At 44.0% G+C, this 26676-nt stretch overlaps 1 protein-coding gene across 3 annotated transcripts in view; it reads left to right on the forward strand.

Annotated features, from left to right (window-relative positions):
• The window catches only part of DPP6 (dipeptidyl peptidase like 6), a 526646-nt gene that overhangs the window by 347327 nt on the left and 152643 nt on the right, over positions 1–26676 (forward strand). For all 3 annotated transcript variants that reach the window (XM_081038509.1, XM_081038507.1, XM_081038508.1), the window contains exon 4: positions 24049–24143. In XM_081038509.1, the coding sequence (XP_080894635.1) occupies positions 24049–24143 (95 nt within the window). The remainder of the gene's footprint in view (positions 1–24048; positions 24144–26676) is intronic.

Consider the following 26676-nt stretch of genomic DNA (forward strand, 5'->3'; position numbering starts at 1 on the left):
TAAGGCTACACAAACAGACCTTACTCCCTTGAATGAGAATTAGAGTCTGTTCATTTACTCTCTGAACCTCATTGCATTAGCGGTTCCCTGGGGTTCTTCTTTACGCTGTTCAGAGCCTTTCTTCCTGACTGCCCAAACCCTGAGGACAGGCCTAGAAGACGTCTCTAAGTGACTAACAGGAGATGCAGCACACTGAGGCCGAAGCGAGGTTCCGTCTCGCTCTTACCCTCACGTAACCCTTACTCTCCCCATCGCCTCCCTCTGCCTTCAGAGCCCCACATCTGCCCAGAAACTGTGACTTCCTCCCCTTTGGAATCAGTACTGGACGGAGGTTAGAGGAACAGGGACACGTCCACGTCGTCTCGTCCCCACCCATCTGACCCATGACCTTGATGAACAGAGAAAATGAATCAGACCAGGAAGTAAGGGCATTCTCTAACTTTTACTTGGGAGCTCAGATTTTAAACGAACACCATTGCCTGTGATCATTTGATGCCTACTCCAGCTGCCGTGGAAATGTCCTGGGCATACGTGGGGGCTTGTAACTGGGCTCCCATTCTCTGCTTGCTCGTGACCTTAGCAAAGCTTCTACTGGTGTGTCCTTGCAGGCTTTCCTTCTGGGGTCATCACTGAGTCTCTTTAAGTGGTTTATCTCCAGCCTCCATAGCTCAAGAAGTCCATCATGGCCCCAGACCAGACGGAGTCTCCAGGGACCAAAGCCTACACTGCAGCGTGAACAGGTCGGGCAGTGTCCCAGGCAAACCTCCAGCAACACTGCCTGACCTCCACTGCATATTATTAGCATCACTCAATGCCTAGAACTCTGGTCTGCTCGATGATTTGGGGTCATGACGAGATACAGGACATGGTTTTTCCTTGTGCATAGAGCATACGGCATATTATATGTAGTAACTTACAAAGCATCCGGTTATTTTTACTAGCTGGTCTGTGCCAGGGACTGGACCCCTGCCCCCAGTGCCATGCCTAGGAAGTGTTAGTTAAAGGCATGCACAGGTGAGCACACCATTTTGTTCCAGAAAGGAGTGGGGGAAAGTTGGTACAAATAGCGAGCAGGAATACAGGATCCCAACAACCCCCCAAAACGGAAAGGGTGGAAAAGAGACACACGTGCCCACGGTGCACGCGGATTTTGTAGGAATTTCAAAGGAATGCACTGGGGTGTCCCCGGGAGGCCCCTTCCTTCTGCTCTCTTCCCAGCCCTCATTCTCACCTTCGTCCGCCTCTCCCACCTCGCCCCCCTTCCGGCCACACACCAGTGCAACGCATAGCGTAGCTCATGGGATCCTCACAGCAGACCTTTGCGGCTGGTGGTGTCTCCATTCTACACATGAGGACACTGAGGCTGGGAGAGGCAGCGAATCAGTTGAGTCACATGGCTGGTGTCAGGCGAGGACATGTGACTTCAGGTCTGTCTGTGTCCCAAACCGGCAGTGTGACCCCTACACGTTACAAGGAGGGGGTCCTGTAAGCAGCAGGAAGGTTTTGTTCTCATGTTCCCTTTCCTATTCCACGTGAGGCTTTGTTCTGAAGACCAGCTGTGAAATCTTAGTTAGGGGGTGAGACTTCTGTTAGACTGGCCCAGAAATAAGATGGGGCCCAGCCAGCCACAATCCAGAACGTTCCCCTCCTGTCTGCTTAGTGCCCCCGGTTTGCAGTTTGACCAGAGGTTTCTTTAGAAGATAGCACTTCTCATGTCACGAGGAGTCAGAGCAGGGTTTAACGTGGGATCTTGCAGAAATCTCACTCCACCAAAGAAATCTCGAGCCCCAGGGCTGTTGCAGGAGCCAGACCTGAGGGAGAACCGGGCCTTCTTGAGGCTCAGCTTCAGTAACGTTTTCAACCCCCAGCCTGATCTTGGGTCACGCGTGACTTTAGTGAATGAATCAGAGGCTGGGTGGGAGTCGTTACATAAGAGCACAAAAGGGTGACTTGAATCTCATCCTCCGTTCGTCCTTGTGGTGTCATCAGGAAGCACAGACCTGTGACTTCCTGGGGTTCCGTGAACTGGGGAACCCGCCACCAACAGGTTCACTCATTGGAGGTCTCTAGGGAAAATTTATTCTACCTGATGTGTAACAATGGAGGCCTGACAGCCCAGGACTGGCAGATGTAGAAGACGGAACGGAACTATTTGGATTCATTTTGTGCTGAACTGGATTTCCTCTGTCTTTGGCACGCCTCGTGAGATTCAGATAGTTATAGTATGATGACGACAACCATCTTCCATAAACGGAAACATGGTTTACCTTATGGAATCTTCCTAGTTTTAAGACACAAAAGTTCTGGGAGTGGTTCTTCTATACTAAGCGGTCTGGTCTTTGGTTTTCTTGAATTAGGTGATGATTCTGAACTTTTAAAAGAATTCAAGGGCCAGAGGTCCCATTTTGGATACTGACGTGACCACACTCTGACAAGCTTCTGTGCATAGATGCAAGGCTGTGTGTGTGAGCAGGACACACCGTGGGCCTGTAACAGCCACCTGTCCACCATGTGGGCCCTTTCCCATATGGAAGTGCTGGGCCTCTCCCAGGACATGCAGACTGTGAGATGAGCCAAGTGTGAGACCGTGGGACAGAGTTCCCACGATGCTTCAATGGAGAGAGTGAGTGATCCAGGTTATACCTCAGGCCTCATGATTCCATTCCAGTGTTTTTTCCACCATTCTGCCTCCTCCAAATTAGTTGATTTCACTCATTCATTCATTTACATCAATAATTGGGAAAAGGTATAAAGAAAACTGAGGTACAGGCCTTGCCCTTCGGCACCTGCAGGCTAGGGGGACATTGAGAACGTGAGGAGACATAGAAGCATGAGGACTTTCCCACGACAGAGTGCACTGAGAGTAAAAGGGACGGCAGCTTCTGGCCTTGGGAGCTCAGGGAGGGTGCCCAGGGTGACATTCGAGCCAAGAGGATATTTGAACCAAACTAGGACTGTGTCAAGTAAAAATGTTTGGTGGTGTAAAGGGGGTGTAGGGAATTTTGTTAACCGTGCGGAGAGAAACGGGCTAGGAAAAGATCTGTGGCATGTCCAGGATCTGCTCTGAACGTCGGTTTGTCGTAAGCTGGGAACGACGGGCAGCGATGAGGTCGTACCTGCAGTGGGGGCCAGACCGCGAGGACCCCTCTGGGGCTACCCCTCGGAGCAGAGGGACCCCTGTGGTCTCTGATGGTGAGACTTGCCCTGCTTTGTTTCTTGGATGATGCCGCCTGACAGCAGGACGTTCACATGTTCTGATGAATCACTTTCTTCGTTCAAAGTCTTTGCAGGGCACAGTGGGGGACAGAGGACAGCTTAAGCAAGGCTGCTCAGGGATGGTGAGTCGTACACACACAGCTGTGGGTGGACCTGGATACGGAAGGGGAAGAGGAGGAAACCACCACTGAGACTCGGCCCGGCGGTACCCCTACCCGGGGTCCCAGGAGTCCCAGGGGCTGCGTGCTGCGGCCCTTGTAACGGCCATTAAATAAACGCCTACTGGAGCAGAGTCCGTCTCCTCCACCAAGACCCAGCAATAATTTGTAACAGGGGACCTACTGGGCAAAGCCTTAGATTTTCATGGGGAAGAATCTCTTAAGATTTGAAAATTTCATAGATCTTAATTTTTAACCATATGGCTGTGATGTGTTTTTAAGATATTTTCCTCTCTGGGATAAACACCAGGAAACTTAAAATATTTCAGGAGAAACACAGATGTAAGTGGACTGCTTAAATGCACTAAATATAATCCCCTTTTCTGAGGGATCTGAGCCTGCAAATCTCCTGTCTGGAAGGAATGAATTAATTTTTGAACAGCAGCATGAAGATGTTATGAACATTAAAGCTGCGAGACTTCATTTAATATAGTTAACTTGACCCAAAAGGGGGAAAGGGCAGCCTAGAGATTTGAGGTTTTCACTCTGTGAGGACATCTCATTACCAGGTACCGTATATTTATCCTGTAATTGTCAGCGTTTTTCCTGGAGGGTGATTGTTCGATAGTCGCTGTCCCCTGAGCACTGAGAATGGCACGCACACCCGGAGAGACCCAGCCCATTAGACCCATGGCAGTAACGGTGTCTGTGGCTCTGTTATATTCTCTGTGAGCGGACCCCGTCCGTCATGACCCCCCAGTCATGCACGAGCCACCACGATGGGCCTGCCACCTGCTCTCACAGTCACTCCAGCACACTGGGAAACGGCCACACATCATGCTCTGTGAAACTGCAAAGTTTAGAAATGTACACCTGACACCCACTTTTCTTTAAATGCCCAATGCTGGTCATCCCACCATGATTATAGCTAAAGAATTTTGGATATGTTTTTATTGTTTAGCCTGTATTACACTTCAAGATGACAAAAGAAAATTTATCCCCCGTCTTTAAGGAAGTAGACTTCTAGTGCATTCATTCATTCATTCAGTCATGCAACATTGTGTGGAGCACCTACTGTGTGCCAGGCACTGTCTGGGGCACCGGAGGTGAAGTGGTGAAGACACCCCCCCCACCACCACCACCATGAAGCTGACGTCATAGTTAGGCCAAAGCTCAAGACTTGGGAGAACTGAGAAGAACCTTTGTGATCTTACAGCTCAACCTCTTCTTTTACATGTTAGAAACCTGAAAACACGAGAAGAACCTGTCCAATTAAATAGAGCACCTTCCAATTTTAACTGTATCTTCTGAGAGATTTCGACCTGGAGTTGAGACTCAGAGAGAGTCGGAGGGTAGGTGGTTCCATCCTCAAAATGGGGATGGGGGTAGGCCTGTCGAGACCATCAGCCACAGAAAGATGTTCACAATGTAATATTGATGAAAAATCTGAAAATAGCATCAAATGTGCCCGTGATTCATGAAAACGGGCCTACTTTCCCCACATATACTTGGGGAGGGGAAGGGGGAATTACGGAAGAGAATAAAACAATGTGTTACCAATATTTATCTCCGAGGATTACGATTATGCATGCTTTTCTCTTTTCTATAACTTATCCCTTATATTGTCCCTGAAAGCTGGACTCCCCTGTTTATTTTTGTGCCGGAAGCCAGCCAGCCTGCTCTGTGAGATCTCAAGAGGCTTCCTGGTCAGCGGGGCGATGGGGAGAGGACTGTTGTGTCTCTCGCATGGACATAAGAAAAAGGATAAGATACCTTCTGGAAGGAGCTCTGTGGTCCGGGACCAGTGTGAAAGAGACTGGTGTCAGAGGCAACTGCCTGTGCTAAACGTAGTTACAGAAAACACCAGCGCTGACACAAGACTTAAGTCGGATTGTCATGGTTGGCATAGATCAGAGCAGAGCCATCTGAAAACCCTGAGGTCAGAAGGAGTGAGCAACTCAAAAAGAAAAAAAAGGAAAAGAAAATAGAGTGAATCACCTGGGCTGATTTTGATGGGAACCCCCGTGAGTGGCTTAACCCACTAAGAAATCCATTTTCCTCACACACAAGACACCTAAGACAGACCATCTATGGCTAGTATTACTGCCCACAAAATGTCACCAAGACTCCCTCCGGCTTCTGCCAGATCAGCCTCGACTCTGTTGGCATTTGGACCAGGTATTTCTTACACGGGGCCATGCTATGTCCTGCAGGATATTTAGCTGCACCCCTGGTGTCCATCCGCTACGTGCCAGGAGCACCCACCGCCTACGTGGTGAAAACCACCCCCAGTAGGAGGCAGCTGGTGGAGCTTCTCCCAGCTTCTCTTCTCTGGGATTTTTCATCCAACAATGGGAAATTGTACACGTAGAGCGTACTGAGCCTTTGGCTCTGCAAGCTTGAAGTGTATGGAATAGTAAAAACGAAGTGAAAACAATGCCAATGGCAGTCTGTCTGCGTGACACGCTGCAGGAGTTCTCTGGGAACACTTCACAGAACTTGACGCATGCCTCCATCCTCTCGTGACAACAGTGGGACTCATTCTGAAAGGCATGTTAGTTTCAGAAAAAGTGCTGAAAATAAACTCAGACCTAGGTAAGTGAGCCAAGCTGCCTTATAAAAAGTTATGTGCCTGACATCCAACATGAACTCCTTATCTTTTCTCTGGCGCGTGTGCTTGACTCTGCGTGTGCCCCGGTGTGAGTGTAGGAGGCTGATGGAGCTGTCCAGGGCTTTGCACAAGGAGACGGTGAGTGCTGGAGAAGGGTCACTGCGAGCGGTTCCCCAAAGCGTAGAGGACGTCTGCACTAATGATTTAGGAAGACGTTCCACATTTGGACTGCAGCTTCACTAAGACATGGGAGAAAGTCGGGAAGGGTGAGAGAAGAATGTTCCCAACAGAAAGAACGGCTTGAAGGGAGGAAAAAAGGACTGTTCCTCTGTGGCACGTCATCCGTGTTACCTGCTGTTACCCCCAGTGACCCCGAGTGGAGGAGGGACATGTGGCACAAGCTTTGATTGGGTGCACTGGAGGAGCTCTGACTGCGGAAGACCCTAAATCCTGTGCTAGGGACTTGGTGGGACGAATCTGTGAGCATTTGGGGTGCTCTGAGCCTGGGAACCACGTGGTCAGAACTGTGTTTGAGGACGACCTCTTTGTCGCAGGAAAAGGACACGGTGCCAGCGAAGGCGCAGGCTTGGGTCACATTTTTATTAGAGTCTTTTAAAGTTTGAGGGTCATTGAGGCTTTAATACTCATGACCAGGAACTTGAATTTGCCTTCTAGGGTTTCTGTCTGCTCAGCACGATGTGATCATGGCTTATTCTGCCCGGGTGTTTTTCTGGATCCCCCGAGAATTCCATGTGTTTTTGCTGCTTCTGTTCCTTCTCTGACAGGGAACATTGAGAAATGGTGAGCTGAAGGTACATTTCTCGATACGGCACAGCCGTTGGTAATTGTGGCATTTCCTCGGTCAAGTAGACAAAATACACGCTCAGCCTTTTGTGAGTTTGTCCTTATGTTTGTTTATTTATTTGGCAAATAGTCACTGAGCATCTTCTGCAGGCCAGACCAAGCCGTCACCTTGGTTCCATGCCTACTACCTGGGCCTCTTGTCAGGTCTTTGTCTGGAAAATAGGCCTAAAATACGCTTCCCTTGGGTAATTCTTTGGCACCAGATGAGGCCACTTGTCTGAGAGCACTTTGTAAACATGACCTCGGCCGTTATAAACGGTGGTCAAAGAAGATGGCTCTGGTTTTGGAATCTGATGTGCCCGTTCGGCTGCCCCTAAAAGTAGCCAGTCGCCTCCAACAAAAATACTTCCCAATAAAGGAGCGTTTCAAGAACCCTGTGAAACTAATAGCTACACCGTTTAAGCTCAGAATCACATGTTTTGTGAAAACATTCCATATATGGTATGTAAGATTCCCCAGATGTGTGGTTTTCTGGTACAGAAGCGGCGGTTTTCAGATGTGCATAGACACTCGCTGAGTTAACGTGTCAGCCCCCCACTGGCCTGAGATTGAAACCCACTGCTGCCCACATGTGGACCAGCCCCACGAACAATATAACGCTAGTTTTCCTGAATGACCCCTGCATCCCCACGCTGATGGATTCTGAACTGTCTTCACTCGACCTGCACCTGCTATTATTTTTGGTTTTAAAAGCCTCAGTTCGGCTCAGAGGATTTTATGAAACAGTGCCCCCCAGTGGCTCGGGGGGGGGGGCACAGGAAACTCCCAGTTAAAGGTGCTATTTTTAGGCTCGCCGCTGGAGAATGGATTGTAAGGCCAGCATTTCAGGAGATTTATGCTTGTGCTGTCGATGTATATGTTGTATCTGTGTAGCAAATAAGCATGGAGACAGATGGGGTCTGGCTTGTTAACTGGGTGTGTGATTTCTTCATCACTGACCTGTTAATTCACTGATTAATATATAATGTTCCTTTGGGTGTAAATTTAGCTGCCTCTCATTTATAAAAGCACTAGCAATGTGACATGGTCATTTGAGCAAGAGCCGTGCTTTCTGCCAAAGCCAAGAGCCTCCATGGTTATTTTTTTTAATGTAGTTAGGTGTGGTACGGAAGAGAGATGAGGCCAGGAATAGACAAGTCAAAGGATCAACTTATGGGACCTAATTTTTATGAAATATTACTCTTGTCTCATCCTTCTTTTTTTGTCCAACAGATCATTATAGCCCGAAACCTCCATACCATATTTCTGAAAATGAGTATTAAATACTGCCTCTAAATATAGCCCTTCTTAACTAAAAACACCCAAGTTTATCTTTTAAAATGTAGGTACGTACATTTTGGTTAAAAAGACAAAACAGCAAACGGAAAATACACAATATCAATTTTTTTTCCTGTGGAACTCTATTAAAATTAGATGAGTTTTTGAAACTTGTAATTCGTGCATTTAAATCCTCCATCATGTGTTACCTGGGACATGGGTCATGTGTGTCTGGGACCATGAAGTCAAAGTTGCCGTATTGAAAGTGACTTTGTAGTTTGGGAAACAAAAGGCCATAACTGTTTGGTGAGTTGAACTGAGAACAACTGTTCCATTTTATCACTGCAGAGTTAGAACCAGAGGAATGTCTCGCCAACCAGGAATATGTTCTTTTCACTGCATTCTGGGGGCAGCATCTGAAACGTGTGAATGTGGGAAGTCTTATGAGACTTGCAACCCTGACTTTCCCTGTTATTACCATCTGACATTCGGATGGGACCTTTATCACAATTAGCCAACCAATGCTGACACGTCATTATTAACTAAAATCTGTACTGAATTCAGATTTCTTTAGTTTTTTTCCTGATGTCCTTTTTGTTGCAGGGCCTCATCCAGCTTATCACGTTACATTCAGTCTTCCTGGCTCCTTACACTCTTCTTGTGATAACTTCTCAGATATTCCTTGTTTTCAATGACCTTGATAGGGGTTAGAGTCAGGTGTTTTGAGGGATATCGGTCAGGTCTCTTGCAGCACATTCGTAAGTTGCAGTTTTCTGATTTTGCTTCATCATTAGACTGGTGTGACAGGTTTGGGAAGGAAGACCAAGTCATAAAGCACTATTCTTCTCGCGTCATGATGAGGTACATGCTGTCACATGACATATGGCTCTCGATGTCACCACTGGTCACCTGGCTGAGGTCATGTCTGTCAGGTGTCTCTACATAGAGTTTCTCTTTTCCCCTCTTTCATGCTGGCCTGTGTGGATGGAGCCATTGTGCACAGCCCACCCTCAGGAGTGGAAGGTCATTTCTACCTTCTTGAGAGCACAGTGTCTGTATGAATTATTGAGAATTCTTAGGCATTGGAGATTTGTCTATTCTCCCCCATTTATTTATTTATTGAGTCATTATTTATATTAATATCGACTCATGGATATTTATTTTTAAACACTGTTATAATCCAATGCTACTTTTTTTCCCCCTCAAATGGTCCAGCTTGGTCCGTCGGGCACTCTTTCAGCTCTCCTGTACCATTAGACATATCTCCATAATTGTGGGATTTTCTCACCCTCTCTCCTCCCTCCCTTCCTCCCTCCCTCGCTTCCCATCTTTTTTTCTTTCTTTCTCCTTCCTCTTTCTTTTCTTTCTTTCTCTCTTGTTCTTTCTTTCTTCTTCCTTTCTTCCTTCTCCCTTTTTCTTTCTTTCTAATACAAGATGGTATAGGCTTATCTGATATTTTCCCTGCCCCAGCCCTAGAATTAGCCATTTCTCCAAGGAGTCCTGGTTTCTTCTATTGAATAATGATATGAGAAACCAAATCTATACTCACTGGTTCCAGGCCATCCTTGCTTCGAGAAGGCTGTCTTCATAGCTGATAGAGTGAGGGCATATTTGTGTGTACACTAATCTGTGTGTGCACATCTATCCATCTCTTTCATCTGTATCTTAGTAAGCTAGATATAAGTTTATATTGATGTCTCTACATGGAACATTTTAGCTGTGATATGTTTTATGTATATATACATATGTGTGTGTGTGTGTGTGTGTGTGTGTATATATATATATATACACACACACACACACACCAGGGGTGCCAAAAAATGTATACACATGACTTGTATTCAACTTTTGTTGTCGGTATATATTGAGTATTACAATTTTAATACAGTTTTTTCCTGTCTTAAAATGTGTATACATTTTTTGGCACCCTCTGTATATTTGTATACACACGGCATTATTCATAATCATCAAAATGCAGAAACAACTAAAGTATTCACCCGTCGAAAACAGATAAAAAAGATGTGGTATACACATAATAGAATTATTCAGCCCTTAAAAAGGAATTAAATGCTCGTTTCACTACAATGTGGATGGATCCTGAAAACACTGCACTAAGTGAAATAAGACAGACACAAAAGGACCAATATTTTATTATGGCTGCGTAATATTCCATTGTATAAATGTACCACAATTTCTTAATCTAGTCGGATAGTGATGGGCATTTCGGTTGTTTCCATGTCTTGGCTATAGTGAATAGTGCTGCGATCTCACTTATATGTGGAATCTAAAGAATAGAATAAATGAACAAACTAATCAGAAACTGTCTCAGAAATATAGAGAAAAAACTGAGGGTTGCTAGATGGGAGAAGGATGGGGACAAGGGGGAAGGTGAGGGGATTAGAGAGCACAATCGGTAACCACAAGATGGCCACGGGAATACAAAAGACAGTTTGGGGAATATAATCAATAACGTTGTAAAGATTTTGTAGGGTATCTGATGGACACTTGTCTCATTAGGGAGACCACCTCAGGGATAATGTAGATGCCTGATCACTGCCCTGTACACCTGAAGCTGAGTAATAATGAATGTTGACTATAATTTATATATATAATATATAATATATATTATATATGTTAATATATAATAATAATAGATATTTACACTTCATTTACTCCAACTGTTACCATCACCTTGAGCAGCTGCTTTTTTTAAATAGTTGTCACAGATTGTTTTTGACAAATGCCCCAGGGAAAGGGCTTTTGCAGGGAGCAAGCTCTGAGTCAGATCCAATAAAGACAAGCTGTGTGAATGCAGTTTTCAGGAAGCTGCCAGGCAGGTGAAATAATGATAGTGCTCTAAGAATCTGGGCTTTGGGAGATCTATAAAACTGTCCCTTCCCCTTCCAGTGGCTTCTCCACTGATGATTTTATTGGCTGCCATGATTGTGAAGCTGTTGGTTTTCCAAGCCACCATGGAGCTGGGGAGAAGGCTATGGGAATGTGGCTTATTATTATTATTACTACTACTATACTAAATGCATCTCTGATTGTTGGAAGCCATTGGTTAATTGCCAAAGTTTGGGAAAAGTTGATTTGATAATTTTTGCAATCTCATTACTTACGTGAAGGAGCAGATTATCAGAAGTCCTTACGCTGCTAAGTTAGGAATGGCTCCTCCTCCTTCCGTAGCAGTTTGCATGTAGAGCTTTCCTTCGTGTTCGAAATGGCCTGTTTCTCAACTCTGACGGATATGATATTGGATGACACTCAAAAAGGTGCTTGTTCCCCATCAGCGCTTTCAAGAATTCTCAGGGAAGATCAAGATGTTTACCATTTTCTATGCTACTAGGAGCAATGTGTCTCTGTGGGGGTGAGGTTTGAGTAGATTGAAACCCATATTTCTGACATTTTTAGTGTTTCATGACATATAACAACACAATTACCTGAAAAGGAGTTGTATTAGCACGTTTACCCTGTAGTGCTGAAATGGTTGATGCGTTGCGAGAGAATATCTTTTGAATAGTTAGGTGCATGCTGTCTTGCTTTCTTCTTCGCTGTATCAGATTAGTGTGATACTCGGTATTTAGCTAAATTCCTCCAAATAACCACTTAAAGGCAATTTTTCTTTTATTCTTTTCTGTATAGAATGCTAAAAGCATACAACAGCTGCTCCCCCCCAATGCTTAAAAGCGAAAAACGTTTTTCTTTTCTCTCTTGAAATGAAGACATGTATTTAGGATAGAAGAAGCATAGCGCTCCCCTTCCTAGGAGCTGGTTAGTGTGGTCGTGGAGAAGCATTATCGCCATTTCCTTCTGCTCTTTCAGCTTGGAGCATAATTAATGTGTATTCATACATCTTCCCTTGCTACTAGTAATTGATTAACAAAGATGGGGACAATTTCCCTAGAAAGTCCCTCTGGCAGCCAGAAGTATTCTACCATGCTTTTCTAGGCCTGGGGCATTTGGGGTTTGCTAGAGTCTCCAGCAGATACAGAAATTGGCTTTCAAGTGAACAAAATGTATTATCTAATCTCCTACGGCACTTTTTACTTTGATGACCATTCAGTGTATTAAATACCAACTGTATGCCCTTCATAATGAAAAGCACTTTAGGTTGAGTGATTAAAGGCCCTTGGTACTTATGAAATGACAAGGAAGTTTTAAAAAATGAGCTTGGTGCAACTGGAGAATATTCAGAAAGTATAACAAAATTAAGAGGTTCCAAAAAAAACATAGTACATTTAAAGTCAAAGTGAATGTGTCACATCCAGAGATGTGTCAGTCTTCAGAGACTTGGTAGAGATGATTAAATGAGACCATGAAGGAATTTTGGAGTGTGTCTTAGCAGGGCCCTTTGCGCATTCTGTAGTAAGACTGCTGTGGACACTGGTCATCCGTGTGTGGGGACAGCAGGCAGAAGCAGGATGGGGAGGGGTTGAGGGCATGTCGTCAGCCACCATCCAGTGACAAAATCTGTCCATGATCCCTGGCTTCGCTCACCCAGGCTGTGTCTGAACGTCTCACTTAGGGCAGCACAGTGACTTTGAAAGCCTGCGCTGATTGCCAGGTAGTGCTTTATAATATTAATCTAAAATGTATCCCTAAGAGTCTCTGTCTTTAGGCCTAATTATTTCTTTTGAAGCAACTCAGAATCAGTGATTCTTTCCTAACAGTTCTTAAAATCTTGGAGAAGGTAGCTACTATTGCCCTTCCCTATTCCGTTCAATTGAAAGAGCCTCAGATTACAAATCTTAGACGAGAGCTTTGAGCTGCTGTCTGGTTAGTTCTTACCTTTGTGGGCAAAGGGCAGTTCACCTGTGTGAGCTGCTGCTCATGAGCACAGGTGCCCGCTCATCTCTGCTCCCTCCCTGCCCAGCACTTAGCCTGACTCTCGCTTCCCAGCGTGGGGCGTCTCTGGGGACCACCCCCTTCATGAAGTCCCTCTACCCCAATCTCAGGAACTGAGGCCGATCTTGTTATACCTGAATCCTTGTCTCTGCCTAAGCACTTGATAATACAGTCAGGTCTGAAGCAAGTTTGGACGCACCTCTTCTTGGCTCTGGAGGTGGAATGAAAAGGCTGGAGCATGTGTTTGAGAAGTCAGGGCAGGTGTAAAGGAGCCTGATTTGTATCACGGACATTTGGTTCAGAAGTCCTATATGCGCTTCCTAACTGACATTACCCAACTTGTCAAGGACATTACAAAATCATTGTAAATAGTCTATAAGGATGTATGGCCCATGAGAGAGGAGATCAAAGGCTGGGGGGAAAGTATCGCACTCATCGTCAAAAAGGGTAAAATTAGGCAAAATTCTAGAACAGATTCGTAAATACACAGTGTATCTTGTAAAGTGTACCCTGGTGTCACTGAATTGTAGGCCATACAAATACTCCATCTCCCTAACTTTTTGTAGAGAACCTCTTAACGTCCTGCTATAGTGTTGTTTTAATAGCTTTTATATTTTCAAATGAGATTGATTGATTCAAACATTACTTGGTAATATAATTGTCCACGTGACATACGAGATCCAAATAGAATTTGTTAAGATGTTTAAATTATTAATACAATGCAATCCTCTAGGTTTGTGCTAGACTAACGCTTGCCATAAACTGTCACGGGATCATGTCCATGATTCTCCCTGAGACTGGAATCCACCCACAAAATTGGTCCAGTGACTAATGATAAAAGTTGAAAGTCATTGAGGTCTTTGCCAGAAAGCTGGGTGTTTTTTTTTCCTAAAGTCACTGCACTCACTATATAAACATTATACATTTTTCTTCTAAACTGTGTCCAGTTTTAAACATAATTGTGTTTTACTTTGCCCAGATAATGGAAAAAGCTTTTAAATCTGAGGGAGTCTTTATAACGGCATTATGAAGTCTATTTTGGCTTTCAGATAATCCTATCATAGAAATGACATTTTTTGTTCTCTGTTCCTGGCGAGCCCCAGTGTCCCTTGTAGTTTGATAAGGAATGTCGCATAAGGTACGTTAGGGGAGGTTGGATTATTTTTCATGAGAGAAGCACTGGTAGTTCTATTAGTCATTTTTCCTTCACACTTGGTAGCTTCCAGGCATAATGCCACATCGCTAAAGCTCTGACTGTTCAAGCGCCTTCCTCATGGGTGAAGAAGAGAGAATTATAAGCTAAAAATAACCATTTCATCCCCGTTTATATTGCAATGAGGTACTCCCTTTTGTGGCAGTAACGTCCCCCCGAGAAGGTGATGGAGATGAGGGCAGGAAGCCGAGTAGAACCTCAGCGCCCGGCCACTGTGTCCTACAAATGAAACCTCACGTTACACAGAGATCCCCGCAGTGGGCGGGCTGAGGTCATCTCCCTTAGCAGTGACAAGTTCTTGCCAAGCATCGATGGCGTCATGCCGTACAAATACCCTGTGGTTTGCAGACTGTTGGCTGCACGGTCTCATCTGTTAGCTGATACATTTTGGGAGGACAGAAACAGTTGTAGATGTTGAGATGCCCGTCGTTACATTACACACAAGGACACATATTTTAGTGGCAATTTGTGAAGCCACAGGCCATACGATGAATCTTAATAGATCTACAGGATCTTTCTTAAATTACCAGAAGTAGTTCTTTTCATGCTGAATTGTTTTAAGAACCCCTGATTTCCAAAGCCGTACATTTGGGTCTGGAGCAAAGCAAGAAGAGGTTGAATAACAGCTGTACACTTGGGAAGACCCTTGTTTTGGCCATACTCTACATCAAACCCATTTTTCTGTCCCAGGAACTTTTTCTTCAATTGCTGTAAAATATCTGTAATACAAAATTTACCATTTTAACCTTTTCACGTGTACAGTTTAGAGGTATTCAGTATAGTCACGTTGTTAACGTAACCATTCCCACTGTCTATCTCCAGAATTTTCTCCTCTTCCCAAAATGAAACTGTGTCTGTTAAACACACACTCCCCATTCCCCTCTTTCCAGGCCCTGGCCACCGCCCTTCTACTTCCTGTCTCTATGAATTTGACCACTCTAGATTCTCATATAAGTGGAATCCCACAGTATTTGTCCTTTTGTGACTGGCTTCTTTGACTTGGTATAACATCTTCAGAGTTCATCCATGTTGTAGCAGGTGTCAGAATTTCCTTCCTTTCTAGGGCTGATTAATATTCCAGTGGTGTGTGTGTGTGTGTGTGTGTGTGTGTGTGTGTGTGTGTGTGTGTGTGTGATGTTTTTATCCATCCATCCATCAGTAGAAACGTGGGTTGCTTCCAACTTTGAACTACACTAATGAACACGAGTGTACACATAACTGCTTGAGCCTCTGCTTTCATGTTTCTGCCTGAACCAACAACTTTTGGGGTAAGATGACCAGGAATGGAATCACTGGATCATGTTGTAATTCTGTGTTTCATGTTTTTTGGAATCACCATATGTGTCTCAGGAATTCTTCACATTTTCAGAAATTAGCCCTAAAGAAAAAACAATGCTTAATGTCCTAACCAACAAATGCTACATAATTCTCTCTTCCGTTCAAACAGGGTTGTTTCCGTGTGTTGACCTCTTGCTACACTATGTAAAAGTGGCTTTAGAGATGATCCGGGTTAGGAAGTCTTCTTAGAAGGGTCTGACATAAAATGCACTTTGGGGGACCCTCGTGTGGCACTTCAGAGATTGGGCACCCTCCCTGGAATGCAGTATGACAAGAGAAGCAGACGTGTTCTGTTTCCTCACAGAATGGTTTCCGTCTTGTCCTTTCTGCACATTCTGCAGCTATCCTGGTCCACCAGGAAAGTGAGAGGCAAGGTAGCAGGACGGTCGGGGGCGAGTCCTCTGCCGTCCATAGGCCTCAGCTCTCTGCGTCTGAGTGTCTCTTTTAGTAAAGGAAATAAGCTAAGTAGTGGAGACAGCACCAGTGTCTTCCAGCTCTAGCCCCGCTCTGCGAGTCCCCTCAGCAACCCAGGTGCTCAGCGAATATCACCAGATTTGGTCCCCGGTACGCACGGAACCTCCTAGCTTTTCGTTTTCCTTTTTCTCTTTTCTGCACAAATACTCCGTCGTTCTCGGCGACAGTCCAGTGAACTTTGGACTGAGTCTTAGAGATTTTTTTGTTGTTGTTGGCCAAGCAGTTTTTTGGCAGCAGCTTGGTTTAATTTCACTTCGTGAGACTACCGACCCCACAACACAGCTTCCTGGATGATTGTTTCCTGCTTTTCCTGGTGGTCAAAAGAAGTTCTTCAATAGCTGCACAAAGTATCGGGTGGTTGTTGGTTCAGACAGAAGCATGAAAACGCTCCAAGATGCGTGGAGCCCAAAAGACGTGGCCTAAGACCGTGCTTATCAGCCTGAGACAGCACTGAGAGCGCTGTGCTATGTGAACAAGAAAAAGACTCCGAGCAAGGGTGGCTGTGGTGGCTTTGAAGCTCTCCCTGGAGCAATGCACCACGTGAAGTGACTCAGGAAAGCGTGGGCTGTCGTCCCCATGGGCCCTGAACGCTGTGGCTGGTTCCTGGAGGAGAGAGAAGCATGCAGGCAAATCTGTGCATGAAGGACATTTATTTGTCACTTCATAAGACCCTGCTCTTTGACTTAGTACATGGAACAATGGTTAAGACCAGCAGTGTTATGAGAAATGTAAGACGCATAAAATTCAACACTACAGGTGAAATATTTATTTGCTATAAGAACCTTTAAAAAAAGAAATATTTAGTTGCTACTGGTTTAACTAGGTAGAAAACAGAATAGAAACCTAAGTAGAACTCAGCCTGTCAGACTTGCGAACTTGCAAAGTCCGCAAACTGTTGTGTCATTGCCAGCACGCCACAGGGCTCGGATGTCACCTTGGTGAGGTTTGTTTGTTTCAACACTCGGTGTTTGTTGTGGTGACAGTATGCCTTTGGCTGGTCCACCGCACCAAAATGTCACACCTCATTTTCCATTTTCACCGTCATGCTTTCAGTCTTTATCACAATTTTAATGTTTTTCATCTTTTGAAATATCTGTTATGTGTTGGCTACATGAAAACACATCAAAACGTACCATAGCATGGTCTCTCCCTTCAAAGGACAATAACACATGAGGGAAAGAAACCTGTGAGCCAAGGGCCGGGGGTGGGCGACACGGTGCTGAGCACGGCCCAGGTCGTCCATCACCTGTTTCCTTTTGCTCCTGCAGTCGTGCCTAACGTATAGGAGATTGTATGACCTAAGTTTGAATAGGTTAGAATAGTGTGATTCCATTAATTGGGGGGGGGAGAGAAACCGACGAAATCATACCCCGCGTCTAGCTCTGAGGAGTATTGGTCTTGAGTCTAGAGGCGTCTGCAGCCACGCTGCAGGGGGCAGGCGGGCACCTTAAAAATATTTAGGGAATGGATTGGATTAAATAAGCAAACCCAGAACAGAGTTTGGAAGGGTAGTCTGTTGTTCATCAAATCAGATTCTTTGGCACTAGTCAGGTAGGGTGTGAGTGTGTGTGTGGGGGAGTGTGTGTGTGTGTGTGTATGTTTGTGGGTGTTTACGTGTGTGTGAGTGTGTGCACACACCCACAGGAGAGTTACTAATGTTGATCTGGTTGATGTCATTCTGTTCTGTAGAATAAATAAGGTAGAAAGATATTGTTTAAGGGAGGAAATTGACTTTGTAATTCCCTGGAGTTGAAGGTAGGGGAAAGCCTTTTTCTGAATTGACTGGACTCGCTCTAATAATCCCAGCAAAGTCTCCACAGGTCAGAGCCAGTCCTGAGACAGAAGCGGATGTAGGAGAATGATGCGTCGGGCAGACTTGCAGATACTCACCTGGAAGAGGGGTCTGGGCAGGTGGGGGCACTGTGGTGGGCTGTGCCACCGAACGAGGCTTCAGGCTCTTCCCACGCGGGCAGACCAGGCAGCCACACACCACGGCACAGATATGCCTCTGTCGTCCCCTGTTTCTTACACGCAGCAAATCTGCTCTGAAAACAACAGCTCTAACTACCATGACTTAACCCGACGCTCAGAGGCTTGACAGGTCTGAGGGGTAATGAGTCCTCCAAGGGGCGCCTGCCCTCTACCCTGAGCGAGGAAAGACCCTCCAGTTGTCGTCGCTCTGATTTCCCACCCCAGGGAACAGACAGCATTGTTTCATCAAATGACTGTCTCATTCCGTATACCAGACCGCCTGCTGCTTTTTGAGTTACTTTGTTTGCTTTTAAGTCAGAAGGATGAGTCGTGCAGAGGCAAGCTTTTTCACAGCTCCCACCCAAAGTTCTCTGAGAATGTGATTCGTAACATTTCCTTCCCTTACAAATAAAATAGTAGGTGAATGTGCGGTAGAAAGACGAAACCACTTCTCCTCTTCAGAGATCTGAGCACTACTGGTGGAGGTAACATCTTATACCTATTTATGCAACTTCTTCCTTCTTTTTCTCTTACGTTCAAAATGTCTCTCTATGGCTGATATCAGTGAATGAGCACAGTTACCCTTTCAGAAAAATAAGGCATTTTCGTATTGCAATAAGAGGCTGAGAGATAAGGTAACCTGGCTAAGGAAACGCTGCCGTGGCGTGAGAACCAAATCACTTTCCTCCTTGAGGAGGCGTTAATGCCAACTCTCTCTCGTCGTGTAGGGTGGCAGCCCTGGGTGATGGACGCTTTGACTCACTAGGAGCTGCGGGCAGGGGACGTGCTAACTCCATCAACCCTTTCACGCCCTGACAGGTTCTTTAAGATGAAACTTCCCCCCGGTGATACAGGTTGGGCAGGAAAGAAGGGGAATTGATGCTTTCCTTTTTCTTTACCAATTTTTAAATAATATGTTGACTTACAAGCGTCCTCCAATGATGACCAATTTCATTAGTTGTTCCTTCATAAATTCATGAACTTAAAACGTGAGTATCGTTTTAAGTTCATGAATTTATACATAGTTAATGAGCTTTAATCCATCGCAGTCGTTCTTGTTGATGCTGTAAATGTCCGATCTTGGTCAGGGGGCGCCTCTGCAACTTGGTTTCTGAGTCATTTTGACATGGTCCTAACAGACCTTGACACCTTCCTTGGTATCTGATGTAATTCTGGTCCCAGACCTGGAATCAGCCATTTACAGAAGGAACCCTGATTTCCTTTGGTGCAAAATGGTATTTCCAGACTACAGGGTGGATGGTAGGGATTACAAATCAGGTTTCATATCTTATGACCATCTATGGATGTTGATGGAACAGCAGTGTACGCTGGGTGTTATCAGGACATACATGAATACAAGTAAATTATATCTGAGAAGAAAAGAAAAGAAGCAATAATGGGACATTGTTTCTATTAGCAGTAATTTAAAATTAAAAGGAGATAATCATGAGAAAAATCAAATTTACTCCATTTATTATGTGCACTGTTTGTTTCAAATATTAAAATCTATTCATATGCAAAGATTCTTTGTGATAATTTATATAATCAAGGACTAATAAGCTCTTCAAAACCAACCAGAACTAAATTATCTCAATTGTTAAGAAATCTATAGTACCATGAAATGCCACCGCATTTTTAAAATTTTCATCATGGGTGAGACCTTTGAAAGCTTTCTAAAAAATGCATTATTGTCGAGCAAAAATAAGTCCCACATAGATTCAGCTGATATATGACACTCAGGGTAAATGACTGGAATTTTATCTTATTTCGGGAAGAGTAAAAAAAATAATTTGTCACCTTGCTATATATTTTTATATCACAGTTTACAGAAACAAAATAAAATGGAAAGTAAACATTTTTCTTGTGCTAGCTACCAATGCAACTTATTTCTAGTTTTTAAGTGTTTTCAGTTTTGAAAGATTACTAAAGTACACAGAACAATTAATGAATGACATATTTTCAATGCAGAGTACCGGATATTTGGCATATGAAAAATAACTAGCAGTGGGTGGTGCTATGCAAGATTTTCTCTAGGAAATCTTTCCTTAAGCCCCTCAGACTCTGTATTTCCTAGAATCCCATTGAGCATGACTTCCATTTTATCCCCCCATCCTCACAGCCTTCAAATGGCCTTGGCATTCCCCTCTTCACACCTTATTGCGTGTCAGTGACGGGGGACAAAGTAGCTCATGAAGAGGCACTGAAGCTATGATTTGAGAAAACCACCACCTGCGGCCCTGCGTCCTCGTACTTCACCTTTGATATGCCCCCCTCAGCCCGGGGCAGCCCCCCTTCCACCATGGCTCTGCTTTGTGTTCCCCGTGGACTTTGGCTCATTGGTGACTCAGACTAGTGATAGTATTAGTTCACTAAATGCATCCGACGATACTTTTAGCACCTCATTCCATATCAGTCATGACATTAGAGATAGAAAATCAGCAAGGGGTGGCCTCTTCCCTTGACAGGCAGGCACTCGAGTGGGAGAAGCAGAGTGTTCACAGACAGACAGCTAACGTGCTGTGAGGCTGCGATGAGCGTGAAACAGGTGCCTAGAGTGTGGGGCACGCGCAGAGAGGGCTTCATTCTGCCTGGTGGGGACGTGGGAACGTCACAAGGCAGAGACCTTTCTGCTGAGCACAGACAGCTGTTACCTGGCGGGAGTGGGGAAGAGTGCTACAGCGAGTGGGAGTTGTAAAATACACGCAGTGTTCAGGATGCTTAATGGAGGGGCAGGGGGACAGCAAATTAAAAGGGAAGACCGACCCAGGGGAACACAAAGGAGCTTAAGTGTCAGACGAAGGAGTTCGGCCAAAGTAATCTCTGCCAAAGGAGCCAGAAAAAGAAAAAACAAAAAAGTTTTTTTTAAAAGAAGTGTGGGCTTGTTTGCATAGAGAATGGAACTAAGGGAGAGAGTCCCATTGTAGTCCATGGGGAAGGTCAGGACAGGACCCTGGAAGTGAGCAATAGGAGATGGTTCCTGAAGGCTTCAGGAGGCGAGGGGTGATCCTGAAGATGAGAGACAAAAAGGAGACAGAGGTGACCCCCCATCTTCCGCTGTGATAATGGGAGCAGCTGACATGTCCTGACAGCTGACCTTGAGCCAGGCGTCGCTGTAACTAAGCACATTGTATGTACTACGTATGTTATTATCCCCTGGAATTGTCCCATGAGAAATACAAGCTGTATCTTACCTAGTCTACAAACCAGAAATCATTTTTTAAACAGCAAAATGTAGTTAAATAATACAAATTGCAAATCATCAGGAAGATATTGAAAATTCTGAACTTGCATTTATCTGGTAAAATAGTCTAAATATGTAAAACAAAATTTAGGCGATCTACAGGAGAGAATTAATCAATCCATCATGATGGATTTTAACATTACGTTCTTGATTTGTCTTTGATTTCAAAATTTCAACATCAGGTTCTTACTTGATGGGAAGGTCAAGCAGATAAAAACAATTAGCTATAAAAGAGGCAATTTAATAACACAACCAACATGGTTAATTTAACGAATGTGCTCTTGGACTCCCAGGAGGGGGGATGGATAGAGAAGTAGAAAATACATTTGGCAAATTAATAGCTAAAGATTTGATGGAGACGTAAATTGGCAACTACAAGATGCCAGGAAGCATCAAATAAAATAAACACAGAGAATCCCAGTAGAAAGTCCGCGTTGCCAACCTGTTGGAAACCCAAGACAGCAAATAAATCTTGAAAGCAGCAAAAGAAAAATGCATGGAATAACAGGCAATTAATAGCAATTAATAGCTGACTTCTCATCAGAAACCATGGTGACGAGAAGAGAGTAGAGAAAAATTTCAAAAGGCCTAAAGGAAAAACTAAAACTGTCAACCTAGAAATCTCTGTTAAGAGAACGTGTCCTTAGAATGAAGGTTAATTGAAGACATTTACAGATAAAACCAAGGTGAAAGAATTGGTTGCTAATAGATCCATACAACCAGAAATCCTAAAGAAAGTTCTTCACCAACTGGTAAAATGATGTCCAATGGAAACTCAGGTCCTTGACAAAGAATAAAAGGCCTCAGCAATGGTTAATAGTGGGTAAATGCAAAAAAAAAAACATTTTTCCTTTTCGATTTTTTTCTTCTTAATCTCTTTATAAACCCTATACTGTCATAAGTGATAATTATAGCATTGTCTTGTAGAACATGTAAAGTATGTTGATGTAATACACATAAGTATGATCGCGTGTGGCTGGATATGGACCTGCAAATTGACAGGTTTCTACATTTAATGACAAGCGGTACATTATTAACTCTTTGTAGACTGTAAAAAGGTAAGAGTATATATTATAATCCTTAGGGCAACTACTAGAAAAATGCAAAGAAATACAGCTACAAATAGGGAACTTACAACTCTAAAAATATTCAACAACAAAATGAAAGCCAGGAAACAAGAAAGGGGGAAACAAGAAGCAGAGGGAGCAGGTAGAAAACAACACCCCAAAAAAGATGGATCCAACTCAGCCGTATCAATAATTTAATTAAACTTGCGTATGGTACTTTTACCAGAACAGACCTATCGTGGGCCACAAAAATGTCTTAATGAGTTATAAAAGACTGAAATCATGTAAAGGCTATTCTTTGATCCAGTGAATTTAAATTACAAAGCTGTACACCTGAAGCTGAAGCTGAATAATATTGAACGTCAACTATAATTTAATATATAGTATACAGTCACAGGATGTGGAGCACAGCATAGGGAATAGAGTCAGTGGAATTGTAACAGCTCTACACCATGTCAGGGGGTAATAGAGTGGGGCAGGCATGTAGATTGTGAGGGGTGTAAATGTCTGTTACATTGTTTTGTACACCTGAAACTAATAAAAAATAATCAATACAAATGAGAGGGCCAGAATAACTTTACGTACTTGGAAATTAAACAACATATTTCTAAATATTCATCCAGCCAAACAGACATTACAGGGAAAATTAGAAAGAATTTGAACTGAATAATAATGTAATTCAGCCTATCAAAATTTGTGAGATGTAGCTAACACCATCCACAGAGGGATATTTTTAGCTTTAATAGTTTTGTTCGAAAAGATGGAAAATGAAACCAAAGATCTAAGCTTCCACCTGAACAAACTAGAAAAAGAAGAGTAAAGCCAAGGCAACTAGGAGAAAGGCATAAAAAAAGAAAGAATAGAAATGATAATAGCATTTGAGTTAATCAGTCTGCACAGTGTTCTTCATTGTAGTGTGAAATGCCTTTCCCATCAGACTGCATCAGTGTTACCACATTTGCCCAGGAAGATAGTATTTTTCCTTCTTCCCGTCGTGTGCCCTGCCTCTCCTCCAACAATGCTATCTTCAGAAACTTTACGCTTTCTATTGCAGCGTGTATACACGCACGCACACGCACGCACGCATGCACGCACCTACATCCCTCTACTGACATGTAGTCAGTGTAAGTGGTTGATTAGTTTTCTAAGGGGATATTCGAAATCTCGGTCGATTATACAAAGGACCAGTGTCACTGAGGATTCAAATATATTTTTGACAGCAAAACTGCCAGTTCCTCCAGGAATGGCAAAGGGAGTCCGTGAACAAAATGAAAACAATTTTGCAAGATACAGATGTAGATAGATAGATAGATAGATAGATAGATAGATAGATAGATAGATAGATGATAGACGGATAGACAGATAGACAGATAGATAGATAGATAGAATGATAGAATGATAGACAGATAGATAGATTTTGCCCCGAAATTTCAGATATAAGACATTCGTCCCTTTTTCTTCTAACCCTTATGGGAGTAGGTTCTTAATCTGCTCCCAGTATCCACTCTGTGTGTGCTACTCAAGAAAGGTCTAGAATATTCTAAAGATGTTGTGAGTGTATGTCCTTGTGCTTTAAATGTCAGTGTATAGAAAAGGAGATAAGATTCAGAGAGAAGCTTCCCAAGAGGTTAAAGGAGCTGAATATGTTTCACCACATTTAAAGGACCCTTTGATGAAATGCAGGGCATGTTTTTTTTCAGAAGTAGTCCCTTCATTTTGCATAAATGTCCTTCAAAGACTTCTGAGCTCCTCCACATTTCATGCTTCTCTTTTCATTTCCTCTCTTGTAGATAAAGAATTCATCTACAGAGAACAGAAAGGAAGTGTGATACTGCGGAATGTTGAAACAAATACTTCCACGGTGTTAATAGAAGGCAAAAAAATTGTAAGTAGTCTCTTTAATGACTGGGATAATTTCAATGTTCACTCCTCTAAGTCAATAAAGCAGAAAATGACTTTGGGTTTCAACTCTCCGTAGAGCAGAGGCAATGAACTTGTAACACTACAGGCTGAGCAATGACAGATAATATGAAACAGAAACCACACTAAGTTAATAAGATGAAAGCCCAGTTTCTTTCAGTGTTCGGGAAATTTCTGTACAGGTGCGGGAAGCAAATGTTGCAGATCATAAGTAATTGAAAGATCAAATCCCAAGGCTTTACACGGTTTCAGGACAATTCCAGTGATGCGTGGGAAACGGTCTGGAGGACTTGCTCCGTCTCTATTGCATTCTTCTGTACACCTAAAACTAAAAAAATAAATAAATAACTCCTCATCTCCAGGCACAGGGAATATTAACCTGGGCACTAACTTTACTTACTCTGATGACAGTAAGTGATGTTTTTGTTTGAAAGTGGCCACTGGGTCCATAGGGATGTCACTGCTCTGCCGTCTGGGAAAACCTGTTTTTTTCCCAAAGATTCAAACGGCATTAAGATTTGGGGTTTGTGTACAGTTAAAGATGTTTACTAAAAACATCGACTGAAGTTCTGTGGCCAAAATCAATTTAAAGAGAGGTAACTTTGTTATACATATAATGTATTCATGCTTGCTTTTAGAAGGAACACCTCTCCAGTTTAGTGAGGTGGCCACGTGCTTTCCAGTACTCTGGGGAAGTGAAAGGAGAAAACGAAGGCAGATTCCAGATGAGACGCTCGCGACACACCTCTGGGGCGAGTCAGAAACTTAGAAATCCCAGAACTCTATAATCTGGGGATTCGGGTGGCTCCTGGTTTTACAGGTGAGAAGCCCAGAGTAAGTGAATGAGCTTCTCAGGGACAGGGTGAGGGTCAGGCGGGTCCTAGGCAGGATGGCTCCATTTTTGTGCCTGCCACCCCATCCCCGGACGTGTACAAATGCTGCTCCACTTTCCTTTCCCTCCTCAAGCATATTTCACTTGCTGTTTAAATACTTTGCGTTCCTTTTTGGTGTGGCAATGGCTTTTTCTTTAAAAATAAAAATTGGGGAGGTTTAGGATCGGATGGACACTGCCCTCTAGAGAGAGAGACTGTTTGCTGGGGATAGGTAGGCCTACCAAGAGGGCATTATGGCGTAGTTCCTAGAACGATAGCTCCATAACATTAAATTGTAGTCTGCAAAGTAAGACCCAGACACAATGAAAGTGCCTGCATTTTTGCATTTAAAAATAATCACCCTTGGTAGAATTACTCCTCGGCGAAAATCGGATTCAACCCACTTAAAAATACTGAAGTTGCAGAAATGGTTTTCTAATATTAATCGAGAGGAGAAAATGATCAGACTGTGGTTGAGGGTAAGTACCTTTTAATGTCGGAATGTCATCAGTGTTTCCTGGGAGGATGACAGTTTAGTGAATACAGGGCCCTGTGCATACAGCTGCACTTAGCCAGGAAGTACGAGACGAGGGGCTGCCTTCACTTTCTCTGATCGATAGCTGTGACAGACCGTATATTCTAACTGAAGTTGTGCTCGCCAAGTAATGAGGCGACTTCACAAACCGCGTCAGGCAAAGCAGAAAGGAGGACCTCGTCTTGCAAACCGGCAGCCTTGTTCTTAAAACGTCCTATATTTACTCACAGTACAGACATTTATTAAGCACCCAATGTGTACAGTCTGGTCAATATTATTGACGATCACGTCGCGTTTATTCTGGTCTCAAAACTGCATTTATGCGCACCCATAAACAGACCTCAAAAGGTGGACAAAGAGGAAGTGTCTTTTAGGGGCCTGCACCCTCATTTAGAACATCAGAGCTCTGGACTGAAGTTCTGCCGGGCCACGCTGTCCTGTAAACTTCAGGCAATTCCCATCAGCCTCGAGCGTGACTCTTCTGCAGGACCCCGCCATGGAATGTCTGTCTCCTCTCTTCTTCATGAGAAAGTGTCGCGGGAAAGAAGCATGGTGTCGTGAAGGGCCCCCTGACCCCAAGGAGGGTGACAGCACTGGCTCTTCAGCATAGTGTTCTGTCTTCTTACCTCTCTGATGACGCCCCATGATGATGGCCTCTTCTGATTTGAAGTCCAGAAGCTTTCAGATTATTGAAAGGCAGTCTTGAGAAAAGAGCTGTGTGTACACGTGAGGCCCGCTGCTGTGGGCCAGTAAAACACCCCGAAACCAGGGGCAGGGGAACAAAGCAATCAATGTGGTGACCAGCAGAATTTTAGAATTTTCCCTACAACCTTGACCTCTAACCTCAGTCTCTTTCCCCGGCCACTACGAAAGCCATTTCCCATATAAGGTCACGTGAGGGGATCCAAGCCTGTTGCCTTCAGCTTCCTCTTGGCTCCTGGGCTTCCAAGACTGGCTCTTTCCTGGAATGGATCAATGGAAGGGATTCAAATGAATGCAAACACTAGGCCAGTCCAGCAGGAAAACTTTTAAGATCACTGAATGGGCGCTCAGCACTAGGATGTGATCTGGAGACCTGCCCCCCCAAGTGT

This window comes from Rhinolophus hipposideros, assembly GCF_964194185.1.
Source record: "Rhinolophus hipposideros genome assembly, chromosome: 25".
NCBI lineage: Eukaryota > Metazoa > Chordata > Mammalia > Chiroptera > Rhinolophidae > Rhinolophus > Rhinolophus hipposideros.